We start from the raw sequence: 15,028 nt of genomic DNA, 5'->3' as shown, positions 1-15,028 counted from the left end.
GATGCAATGTTGAGGGTTCAGACCGCAGACAATATAAGCAGTTATGGGCCCCTTATCTCAAAGGAGATGTGCTGCCATTGGGAGTGATCCAATGCAGGTTCCCGGAGAATTATCCCAGGAATGAAAGGGTTAACATTTGATGGCTCTGGGCCTGTTCTCACAGGAGGTTAGAAGGATGGGTCCCACTGAATATTGAACGGCTTAGATAAGGTGGACGTGGAGAGGTCCAGGACCAGACAGCACAGCCAATTCAGAACAGAGGTGAGCAATTTCTTCAACCAGAGGGTGGAGAATCTGTGGAATTCATTGCCACAGGGAGCTGTAGAGGCCAAATCTTTGGGCATATTTAAAGCAAGGTTAATAGGTTCTTATTTAGCAAGAATGTCAAAGGTTACAGGGAGATGGCAGGAGAACGGTGCTGAGAGGGATAATAAATCAGCCATGATGGAATGGTGGAGCAGTCTTGAGGGGACAAAAGGCCTAATTCTGCTTCTATGTTTATGCACCTGGAGTACTGGTCTCCTTACTTGAGAGGATATACTGGCCTTGGGGGCGGTGCAGAGGAAGTTCACCAGGTTGATTCCAGGGATGAGGGGGATTAGACTATGAGGAGAAATTGAGTTGCCTGGGACTGTACTTGCAGGAAATCAGAAGAATGAGAGGAGATCTTATAGAAATATATAAAATTATGAAAGGGATAGATAAGATAGAGGCAGGAAAGTTGTTTCCACTGGGAGGTGCGAACTAGAGGACATAGCCTTAAGATTCGGGGGAGCAGATTTAGGATGGAGATGAGGAGGAACTGCTTTTCCCAGAGAGTGGTGAATCTGTGGAATTCTCTGTCCAATGAAGCAGTGGAGGCTACCTCAGTAAATATATTTAAGACAAAGTTGGATATATTTTTGCATCGTAGAGGAATTAAGGGTTATGGGAAAAAGGCAGGTAGGTGGAAATCAGCCATGATCTTATTGAATGGCGGAGCAGGCTCGACGGGTCAGATGGCCGACTCCTGCTCCTGTTTCTGATGTGCACGGTGTGGCTGAGGAAAATGCCACTGTCACACTGGAAGCAGCCTGGACATTATGTCAGCCTCACTGACAAGAGTGAAGTTTAAAACAGGATTCTACACCTCAATGTCTGGCACCCAGCCTCTTCTCAGCGAGGACTGACAGGCTGACAACACACATTAAAGGAGAAATGAGAGAAGGGAGAAGTCATATACCTCCATACTGACTCTTCACCCCCTTGCCAGCCATGCTTGATGCCACCTTGCTCCTGGAAGTGCTGAGGGAGACACTGCTGAAGGCAACTTTCTTCACAGCCCCAGCCCCAACTGCCTAAATAAGGGGGAGAGAGACAGAGAGACAAAGAGAGAGAGTACCACATTACTATCAATTTCACACACACATCTTAACGGGCTTACTTAAAGCAAACAGAAGATTATGCTCAAATGTCCAGCAACCTTAACTTGGAGGAATAGTTCCCAATGGTGGGGTAATTTCTCAGTTTTTACTATCAGGCATTGCCCACTAAATTAATATATCATGCAGTCTTTATTTAGCGCCTGCCTGCCCGCTGTTGTGGTAATCCAACCAACTCAAATCCTCGTCTTTTGACTCCAATCAAATGGTATGTAATGTACACCAAGATCTTTGCCGCTTGAGATTGAGAAATTGTTTCACAAAGCATTTGGTCCAATTTGGATAATCAAGAGCGAGAACTAGGCTTTAGAATCAGCAATGTTTAATGGAAAACTGCTCCAGCTTTAGCTCATGTTCACGGATGGTAAGGACACTGGAGAAGTGCGTAGAGGAATACAGTGTACAACATCCACTGACGCATTATCTAACTCCAGAAGTCAGAGGATGACCAGAATGTAATGGCAATTGGCATGTCAAATTGTAATTACCTGGGGCATCTATTTAAGCATAAAGTGAATATTATAAAAAAGCAACGACTGCAAGTGTAACGCCCTGGCTCACAGTTTTACTGCTATGCTGTTGGTATTTAACATAGAAAACCTGCAGCACAATACAGGCCCTTCTACCCACAAAGCTGTGCCGAACATGTCCTTACCTCAGAAATTCCTCAGGTTACCCATAGCCCTCTATTTTTCTAATCTCCATGTACCTATCCAGGAGACTCTTAAAAGACCCTATCATATCCGCCTCCACCACCATTGCCGGCAGCCCATTCCACACACTCACCACTCTCTGAGTAAAGAACTTACCCCTGACATCTCCTCTACCTGCTTCCAAGCACATTAAAACTATGCTCTCTTGTGCTAACCATTTCAGCCGTGGGAAAAAGCCTCTGACTATCCACACGATCAACGCCTCTCATCATCTTATACACCTCCATCAGGTCACCTCTCATCCTCCGTCACTCCAAGGAGAAAAGGCTGAGTTCACTCAATCTATTTTCATAAGACATGCTCCCCAATCCAGGCAACATTCTTGTAAATCTCCTCTGCACCCTTTCAATGATTTCCACATCCTTCCTGTAGTGAGGCGACCAGAACTGAGCACAGTACTCCAAGTGGGGTCTGACCGGGGTCCTGCAACACTACCCCTCATCTCCTAAATTCAATTCCACGATTGATGAAGGCCAATACACTGTACACCTTCTTAACCACAGAGTCAACCTGCGCAGCAGCTTTGAGTGTCCAATGGACTCGCACCCCAAGATCCCTCTGATCCTCCACACTGACAAGAGTCTTACCATCAATACTATATGCTGCCATCATATTTGACCTACCAAAATGAACCACCTCACACTTATCTGGGTTGAACTCCATCTGCCACTTCTCAGCCCAGTTTTGCATCCTATCAATGTCCCGCTGCAATCTCTGACAGCCCTCCATACTATGCACAACACCACCAACATTTTTTGTCATCTGCATATTGACTAACCCATCCCTCCACTTCTCATCCAGGTCATTTATAAAAATCACTAAGAGTAAGGGTCCCAAAACAGATCCCTGAGGCACACCACTGGTGACCGACCTCCATGCAGAATATGACCCGTCTACAACCACTCTTTGCCTTCAGTGGGCAAGCCAGTTCTGGATCCACAAAGCAATGTCCCTTTGGATCCCATGCCTCCTTATTTACTCAATAAGCCTTGCATGGGGTACCTTGTCAGATGAAAAACAAAAGCACCACATCCATTACTCTACCTTCATCAATGTGTTTAGTCACATCTTCAAAAAATTCAATCAGACCCATAAAGCACGAACTGCCCTTGACAAAGCCATGCTGACTATTCCTAATCATATTATACCTCTCCAAATGTTCATATAAATCCTGCCTCTCAGGATCTTTTTCATCAACTTACCAACCACTGAAGTAAGACTCACTGGTCTATAATTTCCTGGGCTATCTCTACTCCCTTTCTTGAATAAGGGAACAACATCCACAACCCTCCAATCCTCTGAAAACTCTCCCGTCACCATTGATGATGCAAAGATCATTTGAGGTTCAATAAACCAGAGGTTCAGCAATTTCCTCCCTCGCCTCCCACAGCAGCTTTGGGTGTATCTCATCCGGTCCCGGTGACTTATCCAACTTGATGCTTTCCAAAAGCTGCAGCACATCCTCTTTCTGAATATCAACATGCTCAAGCTTTTCAGTCCACTGTAAGTCATTACTACAATCGCCAAGATCCTTCTCCGTAGTGAATACTGAAGCAAAGTATTCATTAAGTACCTCCGCTACCTCCTCTGACTCCATGTGCACGTTTCCACTGTCACACTTGATCGGTCCTATTCTCTCATGTCTTGTCCTCTTGCTCTTCACATACTTGCAGAGTGCCTTGGGGTTTTCCTTAATCCTGTCTACCAAGGCCTTCTCATGGCCCCTTCCTGCAAGCCTTATAATCTCTAGATCTCTAATATTACCTAGTGTTTTGAACCTTTTGTAAGCTTTTCTTTTCTTCTTGACTAGATTTACAACAGCCTTTGTACACCATGGTTCTTGTACCCCACCAACTTTCCCTGTCTCATTGGAACGTACCTGTGCAGAACACCTCACAAATATCCCCTGAACATTTGCCACATTACTGCCGTACATTTCCCCGAGAACATCTGTTCCCAATTTATGCTTCCAAGATTCTGCCTGATATCTCATATTTCCCCCTTAATCCAATTATATGCTTTCCCAACTTGTCTGTTCCTATCCCTCTTCAATTCTATGGTAAAGGAGATAGAATTGTGATCAGTACCTCCAAAATGCTCTCCCACTGAGAGATCTGACACCTGACCAGGTTCATTTTCCAATACCAGATCAAATACAGCTTCTCCTCTTGTAGGCCTATCTGCATATTGTGTCAAGAAACCTTTCTGCAGTGTCCTAACAAACCTAACAAACTCCACCCCATCTAAACCCCTTGCTCTAGGGAGATGCCAATCAATATTTGGGAAATTAAAATCTCCCACCATGACAACCCTGTTATTATTACACCTTTCCAGAATCTGTCTCCCTATTTGCTCCTCGATGTCCCTGTTACTATTGGGTGGTCTATAAAAAACACCCAGTACAGTTATTGACCCCTTCCTCTTCCTAACTTCCACTCACAGAGACTCAGTAGACAATCTCTCCATGACTTCCTCCTTTTCCTTTTTGTAATTTATTTTTTATTTAAGTTCATCATCAAACATTTCCATAAGATGTATTTCAGATATTATACATATATATCATATAGAACCATAGAACACTACAGCACAGTACAGGCCCTTCAGCCCTCCATGTTGTGCCGACCCATATAATCCTTAAAAAAAACACTAAACCCACACTACCCCATAACCTTCCATTTTCTTTCATCCATGTGCCTGTCCAAGAGGCTCTTAAATACCCCTAATGTTTTAGCCTCCACCACCATCCCTGGCAAGTCATTCCAGGCAGTCACAACCCTCTGTGTAAAAAACTTACCCCTGATGTCTCCCCTAAACTTCCCTCCCTTAATTTTGTACATATGCCCTCTGGTGTTTGCTATTGGTGCCCTGGGAAACAGGTACTGACTATCCACCCTATCTATGCCTCTCATAATCTTGTAGACCTCTATCAAGTCCCCTCTCATTCTTCTACGCTCCAAAGAGAAAAGTCCCAGCTCTGCTAATCTTGCTTCATATGACTTGTTCTCCAATCCAGGCAACATCCTGGTAAATCTTCTCTGCACCCTCTCCATAGCTTCCACATCCTTCCTATAATGAGGCGACCAGAATTAAACATAATACTTTGAGTGCGGTCTCACCAGAGATTTGTAGAGTTGCAACATGATCTCTCTACCCTTAAACTCAATCCCCCGTCAATGAAGCCCAGCATCCCATAGGCCTTCTTAACTACCCTATCAACTTACGCAGAGACCTTGATGGATGTATGGATTTGAACCCCAAGGTCCTTTTGTTCATCCACACTCTTAACTAACTGACCATTAATCCTGTACTCAGTCTTCTGGTTTGCCCTGCCAAAATGCATCACCTCACACTTACCCGGATTGAACTCCATCTGCCATTTCTCTGCCCAACTCTGCAGCCTGTCTATATCCTCTTGTAACCTTCGACAACCTATAGCTCCATCCACAACTCCTCCAATCTTCGTGTCATCCGCAAACTTACTCACCTATCCTTCCGCCTCTACATCCAGGTCATTTATAAAAATCACAAACTTTTCTAAATAACTCTATCAAACATTACTTGCATTGGTTACATTTTTAACCGTCCTACTAACATATTGTCGCATCTGTAAATACTCATAAAAGTCTTGTTTTTCTAATAAGTGTTTCTCTTTAAGCATTTCAAAACTGAACAGTGTTCATTCTTTCATTATGTTACAAAGAACTGTTATTCCTTTAGCTGTCCAGTCCTTGAATCTAGCATCCAATTTATTTGGTGTAAAATCTGAGTCATATGCACACCATTTAAGAACTGCAATATCTCCCTCTAGATTATATTCTTTTATAATAGTTTTCCATATTTGGGTTATCAATAGAATTTATGTAACTTTGTAGGTTATCATCAGCCAAAATTGCTTGTATGGGGATGGGTGGTACCCGCTCCTCAATGTTTTTCCATTGAGCGTCGTATGATGGGTTGCACCAACATATCACAGCTCTCAACTGTGCTGCAAAATAATAATCTCTAAGAGAAAGTAGGACCCATCCCCCCTTTTCCTTTGCTAATTGCAAAGTTTTGAGACAAACTCCAGGACTTTTACCTTGCTATGTATATCTTGATAACATTTTGTTCCGTTCATTGAATTGATTTTGATTAATCTCTGTTGGTAGGGTCTGAAAGAGATATAATAGTCTGGGCAGTATATTCATTTTAATGGATTCAATAGTTGAACTGAGACTGAAAAAAGGGAATTAAGTTCCATCTTGTTATATCTCCCTTAATTTTGTTTATATATAGGCTGATAATTGCATTCTGATAATTTTGCCAAATCTTTTGGTATAATGATGCCAGAATATTTGAAAGACTGTTTGCTATGCCCAGGGATATCTACTTTCAATTTCTCTTGGTGGGCTATAGTTATATGAGAGTAATTGGGTTTTATCTATGTTGATCTTGTTTCCTGATATTTGACCATATTGTTCAAAGGATTGCATCAATTTAGGTAAAAAGTATGTTGGTTGCCCTAGATAGATGAAAACATTATACGTGTAACAGGCCAATTTATGCTCTGTCCCTTTAATAGTAATTCCCCTAATATCTTCATTTTGTCTGATGTATTGAGCTAATGGTTCCAGATATAATGTGAAGAGTAGCGGTGACCATGCACAGCCCTGTCTCATGCCCCTTTCTAGGGTAAAACTATTTGATAAATATCCATAGCAGGATTGTGACATAGTGCGTGTATGCTTTTAATAATTGTGTCATGTAAACCAAATGTAAAGCTCTGTAAAGAAATTTCCAATTAACCGAATCAAATACATTTTCAGTGTCCACACTTATCACTATCGCTTCAATTTTTTTTTGTAGATGATCCATAATGTGAAGTGTCCTTCGTATAGTGTCTTGTGTTTGGCGTTGTCGTATAAAACCTGTCTGATCATTATGTATCAGTGCGGATAGGAACTCTTCTAATCATTTAACCATGATAGAAGTAAATAATCTATAATCCATATTAAGAATGGATACTGGTTTAAGTGACCTACATTCCATTTTATCCTTGCCTTCTTTCGGTATAGCTGAGATTATCGCCTCCTTCCAGCTGGGTGGCATTTGCGCCTTTTTTAGAGCCCAGTTTAGTATGGGGTGTAAAACAGAAATTGACTCATTTTTAAATCCTTTATACCACTCTGCCATATATCTATCTGATCCTGGTGACTTGTTTAATTTCAGCCTACTAATTGCAGCTTTTAGTTCTACTTCAGTTAAGTCAGCAGTCATCCCTCTATTTTGTTCTCCACTTAAAGTGGGTAACTCTAGAGAATTCAGGAAGGTGTCAATTTGGGTTATGCTTCCCCCTGGAACTTTGGAATATTGAGTTTTGTAAAACACTTCAAAAGCTTCTTGAATTTCTTTTAGCTTTTTTTTTTTTAAATCACTTTTGTTCTTGGATCCCTAATTCTATGAATTGCATTTTCTGCTATTTTTTTTTCAGTTTCCATGTCAGTATTTTCATAGATTTAGATACACTTTCACAGTGTCTCTGTTTCAAAAACAGTAGATTTTTCCTGATTTCTTGTGTAACCAAACTATTAATTTCATTCCTAATTTTTAAAATTTCCTCTAATGTATCCCGTGGCAAACTTGATTTGTGTTTTTTTCTAGTTCCTTTAGCTTATTTTGTAATTCCTCAAATGTTTTATTCCTTTTTTTTTCTTGTATGAAGATATTGCTATAATTTTCCCTCTTAAGACAGCCTTCAGAGTATCCCATAAAATGGGAGGTGAAACCCCTCCATTATCATTGAATTCTAAGTAAAGACCAATTTTTTAAAAATTTGTTCCTTAAAATAGAGATCATTGAGTAGACTTGAATTTAGTTACCAAATAGTATTCTTTGGTTGTAGGTCAAAATCAACAGATAAATATATAGGTGCATAGTCACTTACATCTATTGTCCCAATTCCACAGGTGTTTATTTGTCTTTGTCTTTTTCAAATGTTATGAAATAGTCTATTCTTGTATATACAGAATAGGAGGCAGAATAATGAGTGTAATCCTTTCTGCTGGGGAAAAGGTCCCTCCATATATCAATTAGACCAACATCCTCAAAAAGTGTGTTAACTTTCTTATGTAAGGACTTTGTTTCATAGGTTTTTCTATTGGAAGAGTCTAACTTTGGTTGTAATTGTAAATATAAGTCTCCCCCACATATCAAGAGATCTTCTGTTTCCGTTACCATAATATCAGTAATTTTCTGAAAGAAACCAATATCACTTCCCAGGGGTGCGTATATATTCAATAGAGTAACTGAATTGCCGTCTATATTCCCCCTTACCAGAATATATCTGCCCTCTTTATCTCCCATTTCGAATACTTTTTCAAAATTTAGCTTGCTTGAGATGAGAATAGCAACTCCTCTCCTATGTCCTGATTTATATCAGGAGAAAAACAAATTAGTGAAGCCCATTCTCTTTAGTTTTCTATGTTCATTATCACTTAAGTGAGTTTCCTGTAAATATACTACATAGGCTTGTTCTTTCTTCATTTTTGATAGAATATTACTGCGTTTGGATTTAACAGTCCATTGACATTAAAAATAATGAATTTTACTTTGTCCTTAGCCATCTGTCAGTATCTCATTGAAATTAGCAGAATAAAACTTAATTGATCTACTCCCTGAACAAATAAGAACCAAGAAATGTGAACAAAAAGAAAGGTAACAAAGGTGTGATTCCAAGGCTGAGGTCTCTAGTATTTGACCCTGGATTGAGCTAGAGGAAATGTCTAGCTGTGGGGGATAGCCTCTCCTACCTGAGTTGAGGGCCCCCATTGCGGTACCCATAAAAGTAAGTGAAAAAATCTATGTCCATTACACAGAAAAGATTTCCCTGTGCATTCCTCCCATGTATACATTCTCATTCAAGTGAGGATAAAGGAGTGAATGAATGAATAAAAAATAAAATAATCGAGTAATATAAAATCCACAATGTAATATGTATTTCTTGAGATAAGTATAGCACCGTTTATGTTTGCTTCTGTTTAGCTTATCAACACTTTAATCAGACCATATGGCTCTTCTGGAGGGGGGTGAGGGCTGTCTTCTGAAAACTCATAGTCTCTTCCTGATATTCTACTCTCACCTGCTTTCTCGATTCTCTCACTATTTCCCAACCAGAGCAGGATAGCTGCTCAGCCAGGTTTCCCCTCGGTTTGATCAACCCTCTCTCCTTCATGCCTGCAGCCACATCCCGTCTTCATAAAACACTCGCAGTTTAACAGGGTATGGAGTCCGGAAGCTAATCTTCCTTTGCCTTAATACTCGCTTCGCTTCAGAATATTGCTTACGTTTATGCAGGATCACTGCGGGGTAATCTTGATCAAAATATATCAATTTCCTGTTCAAAAATACCTTCTTCTTTCCCCAGGCCTTGCGTAGAATCTCTGCTTTGGTTTTGTACTGAAGGAATTGACCGTGGCTTACCTTCCGTCTCCAGAAGGCCTCGGGACAAGCGTGCGGTGTGCTCTCTCAGTGTCAAGTGCCATGGTCAGGGGAAGCTCCAGTGTGTCCCATAGCAAGTTTTCTACAAACTCCGCCATAGACAACCCCTCTGCTCCTTCGGGAACATTACATATCCTGATATTCTCCCGTTGTGACCTTCATTCTTGGTCAAGTAATTTATTTTCTTGTTGATTTAACACTTTTATCATCTTACTTAGCATCCATTCCATGTTTTGAACTTGATCTTCCATCTTTTCAATTTGTGTCTCTGCCATCGCTATTTTTTGATTAATGTTGGTGAGCTCTGACTTGATATCTTTTAGTTGTTGTTTTATGCCTTTCAGGAATTCCCATATTTTTATTAAATTTGCCGTTTCGTCTGATGAGGCCCAACGTTAGCCTGGCCACCACGGGCACGTTTAGGAGAGCTGCTCGTTGCACCCCTCTCGTCCACAGGCTCTGCAGTGAGGCTTTTTTTTAATCTCCATTCCTTTTCCCCATTCTAGGCCCCCTTACCAGTTCAGATATTTACAAGAAATCTTGTATTTGGCAGATTAATGGGGTAAAATAAAAGTTTTTACAGAGGAGCTATCATTTCAGGCTGCCATTCTGGATGATGACATCACTGGACAACTTCCTCCTTTTCTGCAGCTATGACACTATCTCTGATCAACAGTGTCACTCCCCCACCTCTCTTGCCTCCCTCCCTGTCCTTTCTGAAACATCTAAAGTCTGCCTCTCAAAGTAACCATTCCTGCCCGAGCCATCCAAGTCTCTGTAATCACCATAACATCATAGCTCCAAGTACTGATCCACGCTCTAAGCTCATCTGCTTTGCTCATAATACTCCTTGCATTAGACACATCTCAAACCATCGGTCTGAGTGCGTCTCTTCTCTATCACCTGCCTATCCTCCCTCTCGCATTGTCTCCAAGCTTTCTCTATTTCTGAGCCAACCTCCTCTTCCCCAGTCTCTTCAGTTTGATTCCCACCCTCAGCAATTCTAGTTTAAACTCTCCCCAGGATATTGCAAACCTCCCCGCCAGGATATTGGTCCCCTGGGATTCAACTGCAACCCGTCCTTTTTTTTTTATATACAGGTCTCACCTGCCCCAAAAGATGTCCCAATGATCCAGAAATCTGAATCCCTGCCCCCTGCTCCAATCCCTCAGCTACACATTTATCCTCCACCTCATCCTCTCACTGTCGCGTGGCACAGGCAGTAATCCTGAGATTACTACCTTTGCGGTCTTGCTTCCCAACTTCCTTCCTAACTCCCTGTAGTCTGTTTTCAGGACCTATTCCCTTTTCCTACCTATGTCATTGGTACCTATATGTACCACTACCTCTGGCTATTCTCCTCCCCACTTCAGGATCTCGTGTACGTGATCTGAAACATCCCGGACCCCGGCACCTGGGAGGCAAACTACCATCCAAGTTTCTTTCCTGCATGCACAGAATTGCCTGTCTGAGCCCCTAACTGTAGAGTCCCCTATCACCCTTCTGAGCCACTGGGCCAGACTCATTTAGCAATTCTGTAAGAGCAGTCTGCTCTGCTTTTATGCACTCAAAAACTTCTCTAGTTGTACCGTGGAGAGCATTCTGACAGGCTGAATCACTGTCTGGTATGGAAGGGCTACTGCACAGGACCAAAAGAAGCTGCAGAAGGTTGTAAATCTAGTCAGTTCCATCTTGGGCACTAGCCGAAAAAGTACCCAAGACATCTTTAGGGAGTGGTGTCTCAGAAAGGCAGCGTCCATTATTAAAGACCTCCAGCACACAGGGCATGTCCTTTTCTCACTGTTACCATCAGGTTTTAGGTACAGAAACCTGATGGCAAACACTCAGCGATTCAGGAACAGCTTCTTCCCCTCTGCCATCTGATTCCTAAATGGACATTAATCTTTGGACATTACCTCACTTATTTAAAAAAATACAGTATTTCTGTTTTTGCACGTTTTTAAAAAATCTATTCAATATACATAATTGATTTACTTGTTTATTTATTATAGTTTTATATTATTTATTATTGGGGGGTTTTCTGCTAGAATATGTATTGCATTGAGCTGCTGCTAAGTTAACAAATCATTTGCCGGTGATAATAAACGAGATTCCAGCCCGTTTGGGTTATTGTTGAAGATGAGGGATGACGAGGAATGTGTGACATCCGATTAGGATGATGGAACTGGGGTGGGGGGTAGGTTTTTTGTGATGGAACTGGGGCGGGGGGCAGGTTTTTTGTGATGGAACTGGGGCGGGGGGCAGGTTTTTTGTGATGGAACTGGGGTGGGGGGTAGGTTTTTTGTGATGGAACTGGGGCGGGGGGCAGGTTTTTTGTGATGGAACTGGGGCGGGGGGTAGGTTTTTTGTGATGGAACTGGGGTGGGGGGTAGGTTTTTTGTGATGGAACTGGGGCGGGGGGTAGGTTTTTTGCGATGGAACTGGGGCGGGGGGTAGGTTATTAGGATGATGGAACTGGGGCGGGGGGTAGGTTATTAGGATGATAGAACTGGGGTGGGGGGTAGGTTTTTTGTGATGGAACTGGGGCGGGGGGTAGGTTTTTTGCGATGGAACTGGGGTGGGGGGTAGGTTATTAGGATGATAGAACTGGGGCGGGGGGTAGGTTTTTTGTGATGGAACTGGGGCGGGGGGTAGGTTTTTTGTGATGGAACTGGGGTGGGGGGCAGGTTTTTTGTGATGGAACTGGGGTGGGGGGTAGGTTTTTAGGATGATGGAACTGGGGCGGGGGGTAGGTTATTAGGATGATGGAACTGGGGTGGGGGGTAGGTTATTAGGATGATGGAACTGGGGTGGGGGGCAGGTTTTTTGTGATGGAACTGGGGCGGGGGGTAGGTTTTTTGCGATGGAACTGGGGCGGGGGGTAGGTTATTTGCGATGGAACTGGGGCGGGGGGGTAGGTTTTTTGTGATGGAACTGGGGCGGGGGGTAGGTTATTAGGATGATGGAACTGGGGAGGGGGGTAGGTTATTAGGATGATGGAACTGGGGAGGGGGGTAGGTTTTTTGTGATGGAACTGGGGCGGGGGGTAGGTTTTTTGTGATGGAACTGGGGCGGGGGGTAGGTTTTTTGTGATGGAACTGGGGCGGGGGTAGGTTATTAGGATGATGGAACTGGGGTGGGGGGTAGGTTTTTTGTGATGGAACTGGGGTGGGGGGTAGGTTATTAGGATGATGGAACTGGGGCGGGGGGTAGGTTTTTTGCGATGGAACTGGGGCGGGGGGTAGGTTTTTTGTGATGGAACTGGGGCGGGGGGTAGGTTATTAGGATGATGGAAACTGGGGTGGGGGGTAGGTTTTTTGTGATGGAACTGGGGTGGGGGGTAGGTTATTAGGATGATGGAACTGGGGCGGGGGGTAGGTTTTTTGCGATGGAACTGGGGCGGGGGGTAGGTTTTTTGTGATGGAACTGGGGCGGGGGGTAGGTTATTAGGATGATGGAACTGGGGCGGGGGGTAGGTTTTTTGCGATGGAACTGGGGCGGGGGGTAGGTTTTTTGCGATGGAACTGGGGCGGGGGGTAGGTTATTAGGATGATAGAACTGGGGCGGGGGGTAGGTTTTTTGTGATGGAACTGGGGTGGGGGGTAGGTTTTTTGTGATGGAACTGGGGTGGGGGGTAGGTTTTTTGCGATGGAACTGGGGCGGGGGGTAGGTTTTTTGTGATGGAACTGGGGCGGGGGGTAGGTTTTTTGCGATGGAACTGGGGTGGGGGGTAGGTTTTTTGTGATGGAACTGGGGCGGGGGGTAGGTTTTTTGTGATGGAACTGGGGTGGGGGGTAGGTTATTAGGATGATGGAACTGGGGTGGGGGGCAGGTTTTTTGTGAGGTTGGTCTTGGGCTGGTCTGTGTTCGGTGGAAGAAGCTGGATTTGACCCGGTTAGGGATCGTGATTCGATGGAGCCAAGTACCAATCCACTAAGGTCCAGCTCCAACTTGTGCACATTTGACTGTTTAATTAAAATGAGCCCTTTTCTTTACAAACCCTTGAGTTAAATTAAGATTCATAAATATAATTCCTTTAATCATATGCAGTGTATTGTCTGTCATTATGTGGCACTAATTTATAACCGGGTAGCAAATTACACAGCATCCGGACAAACCGGGTTTGGTGGGACCAGAGGAGATCTTCCCCAGACCTACACAGCGAAGGAAACCAGCATCGAGTGTGTCCTTTTCCTCCTTCATTCCAACCCCTCCTCCCCAACCACACATCCAGCACTGGCACTGGGCAATGGATATTACATTTCTACCAAACCTCTCTGACCCACCCTCCCTACGCATCTTTCCCTCATCATTGTTTAGTCGTCACACATCAGGGACTCTGACCCTCCCATCCATACTTTGACTGACATACAAAGGGACTCACGTTAGCTCTGGCCACCGCGGTTGTCAGCTCTGTCTTCTTCGCTAAAGGCTGTGGAAGTCGTGAGCGTTGTAATGATGGGATCCTGTTGTTAACTGTACTTCCAGTGATATTCTGTTGTTCCAAACCATAAACAAAAAGAGACAGTGTCATATTCATGCCAAGCACCATTTAAAACTAACCCCTTTGAGCTGTCACCATGAAGCCAAAGATCTCGAAGAAAACCGGCAGTTGCCCTTTCCCAAAGCTCAAGAAATGCCTGAGTGCAAAATAAAATCAGTTCTGTACAATAACCATGTTAAGAGCTGGGTTACAGGTATACTACACTTTCAATGATTCCCCATATCACAGACCCTCTCCATTTTATTCTGAACGTAAAGTATATCCTCTGATCTCAGCACATTTTCAAGTTCTCACCTGCTTCAGTTACGACAGTTGGCATGGATTAGAATAATGCTGGTCCTCCAGTAAATCCCACTGGAGGAATTTTATGCCTTTTTAAGGGAAGTCACAGTAGAGGAGGGTTGGCGAGTCAGTGGGAATGTACACCAGGCAATGACTGATAAACACAAGAGATTTTGCACACACTGGAAATCTTGAGCAACATACACAATGTTGGAGGAACTCAACAAGTCAGGCAGCATCTACGTAGAGGAATAAACAGTCAAAGCTTCAGGCTGATGCCCTTCACCAGGGCTGGACAGCAGTGGGGCAGAAGCCAGAATAAGAGGTGGGGGAGGGGTAGGACTACGCTGGCAGGTGTTAGGCGAGACCAGGTGAGGGGAAAGGTAAGTGGGTGCGGGAGGGGAGCAATGAAGAAAGAAGCTGGGAGCTGATAGGTGGAAGAAGTAGAGGGCTGGAGACAAAAGAATCTGATTGGAGAGAAGTGTGGAAGAACGGAAAGAAGGAACACCACCAGGAGGTGATGGGCAGGTGAGAAGAGGAGGAGGAGTGAGAGAGGAGCCAGTATGGGGAATGAAAAAAAGAGACTAGGGAGAGGAGGGCAGAAATGAGCAGGCTAGAGAAATTGATATTCA

At 43.5% G+C, this 15,028-nt stretch overlaps 1 protein-coding gene across 1 annotated transcript in view; it reads right to left on the bottom strand.

Annotated features, from left to right (window-relative positions):
- Window positions 1-15,028, bottom strand: part of kifc1 (kinesin family member C1) — a 102,609-nt gene that overhangs the window by 68,521 nt on the left and 19,060 nt on the right. Inside the window, exons 3-4 of the mRNA XM_073036434.1 lie at window positions 13,995-14,105; window positions 1,223-1,337 (exon numbers count right to left, since the gene is read on the bottom strand). Of these exons, the coding sequence (XP_072892535.1) occupies window positions 1,223-1,337; window positions 13,995-14,105 (226 nt within the window). The remainder of the gene's footprint in view (window positions 1-1,222; window positions 1,338-13,994; window positions 14,106-15,028) is intronic.

Source organism: Hemitrygon akajei, chromosome 2, assembly GCF_048418815.1.
Source record: "Hemitrygon akajei chromosome 2, sHemAka1.3, whole genome shotgun sequence".
In the NCBI taxonomy this organism is placed as follows: Eukaryota; Metazoa; Chordata; class Chondrichthyes; order Myliobatiformes; family Dasyatidae; genus Hemitrygon; species Hemitrygon akajei.
Note: the sequence above shows the minus strand (reverse complement) of the source record. Positions and strands in the feature narration are given on the sequence as shown.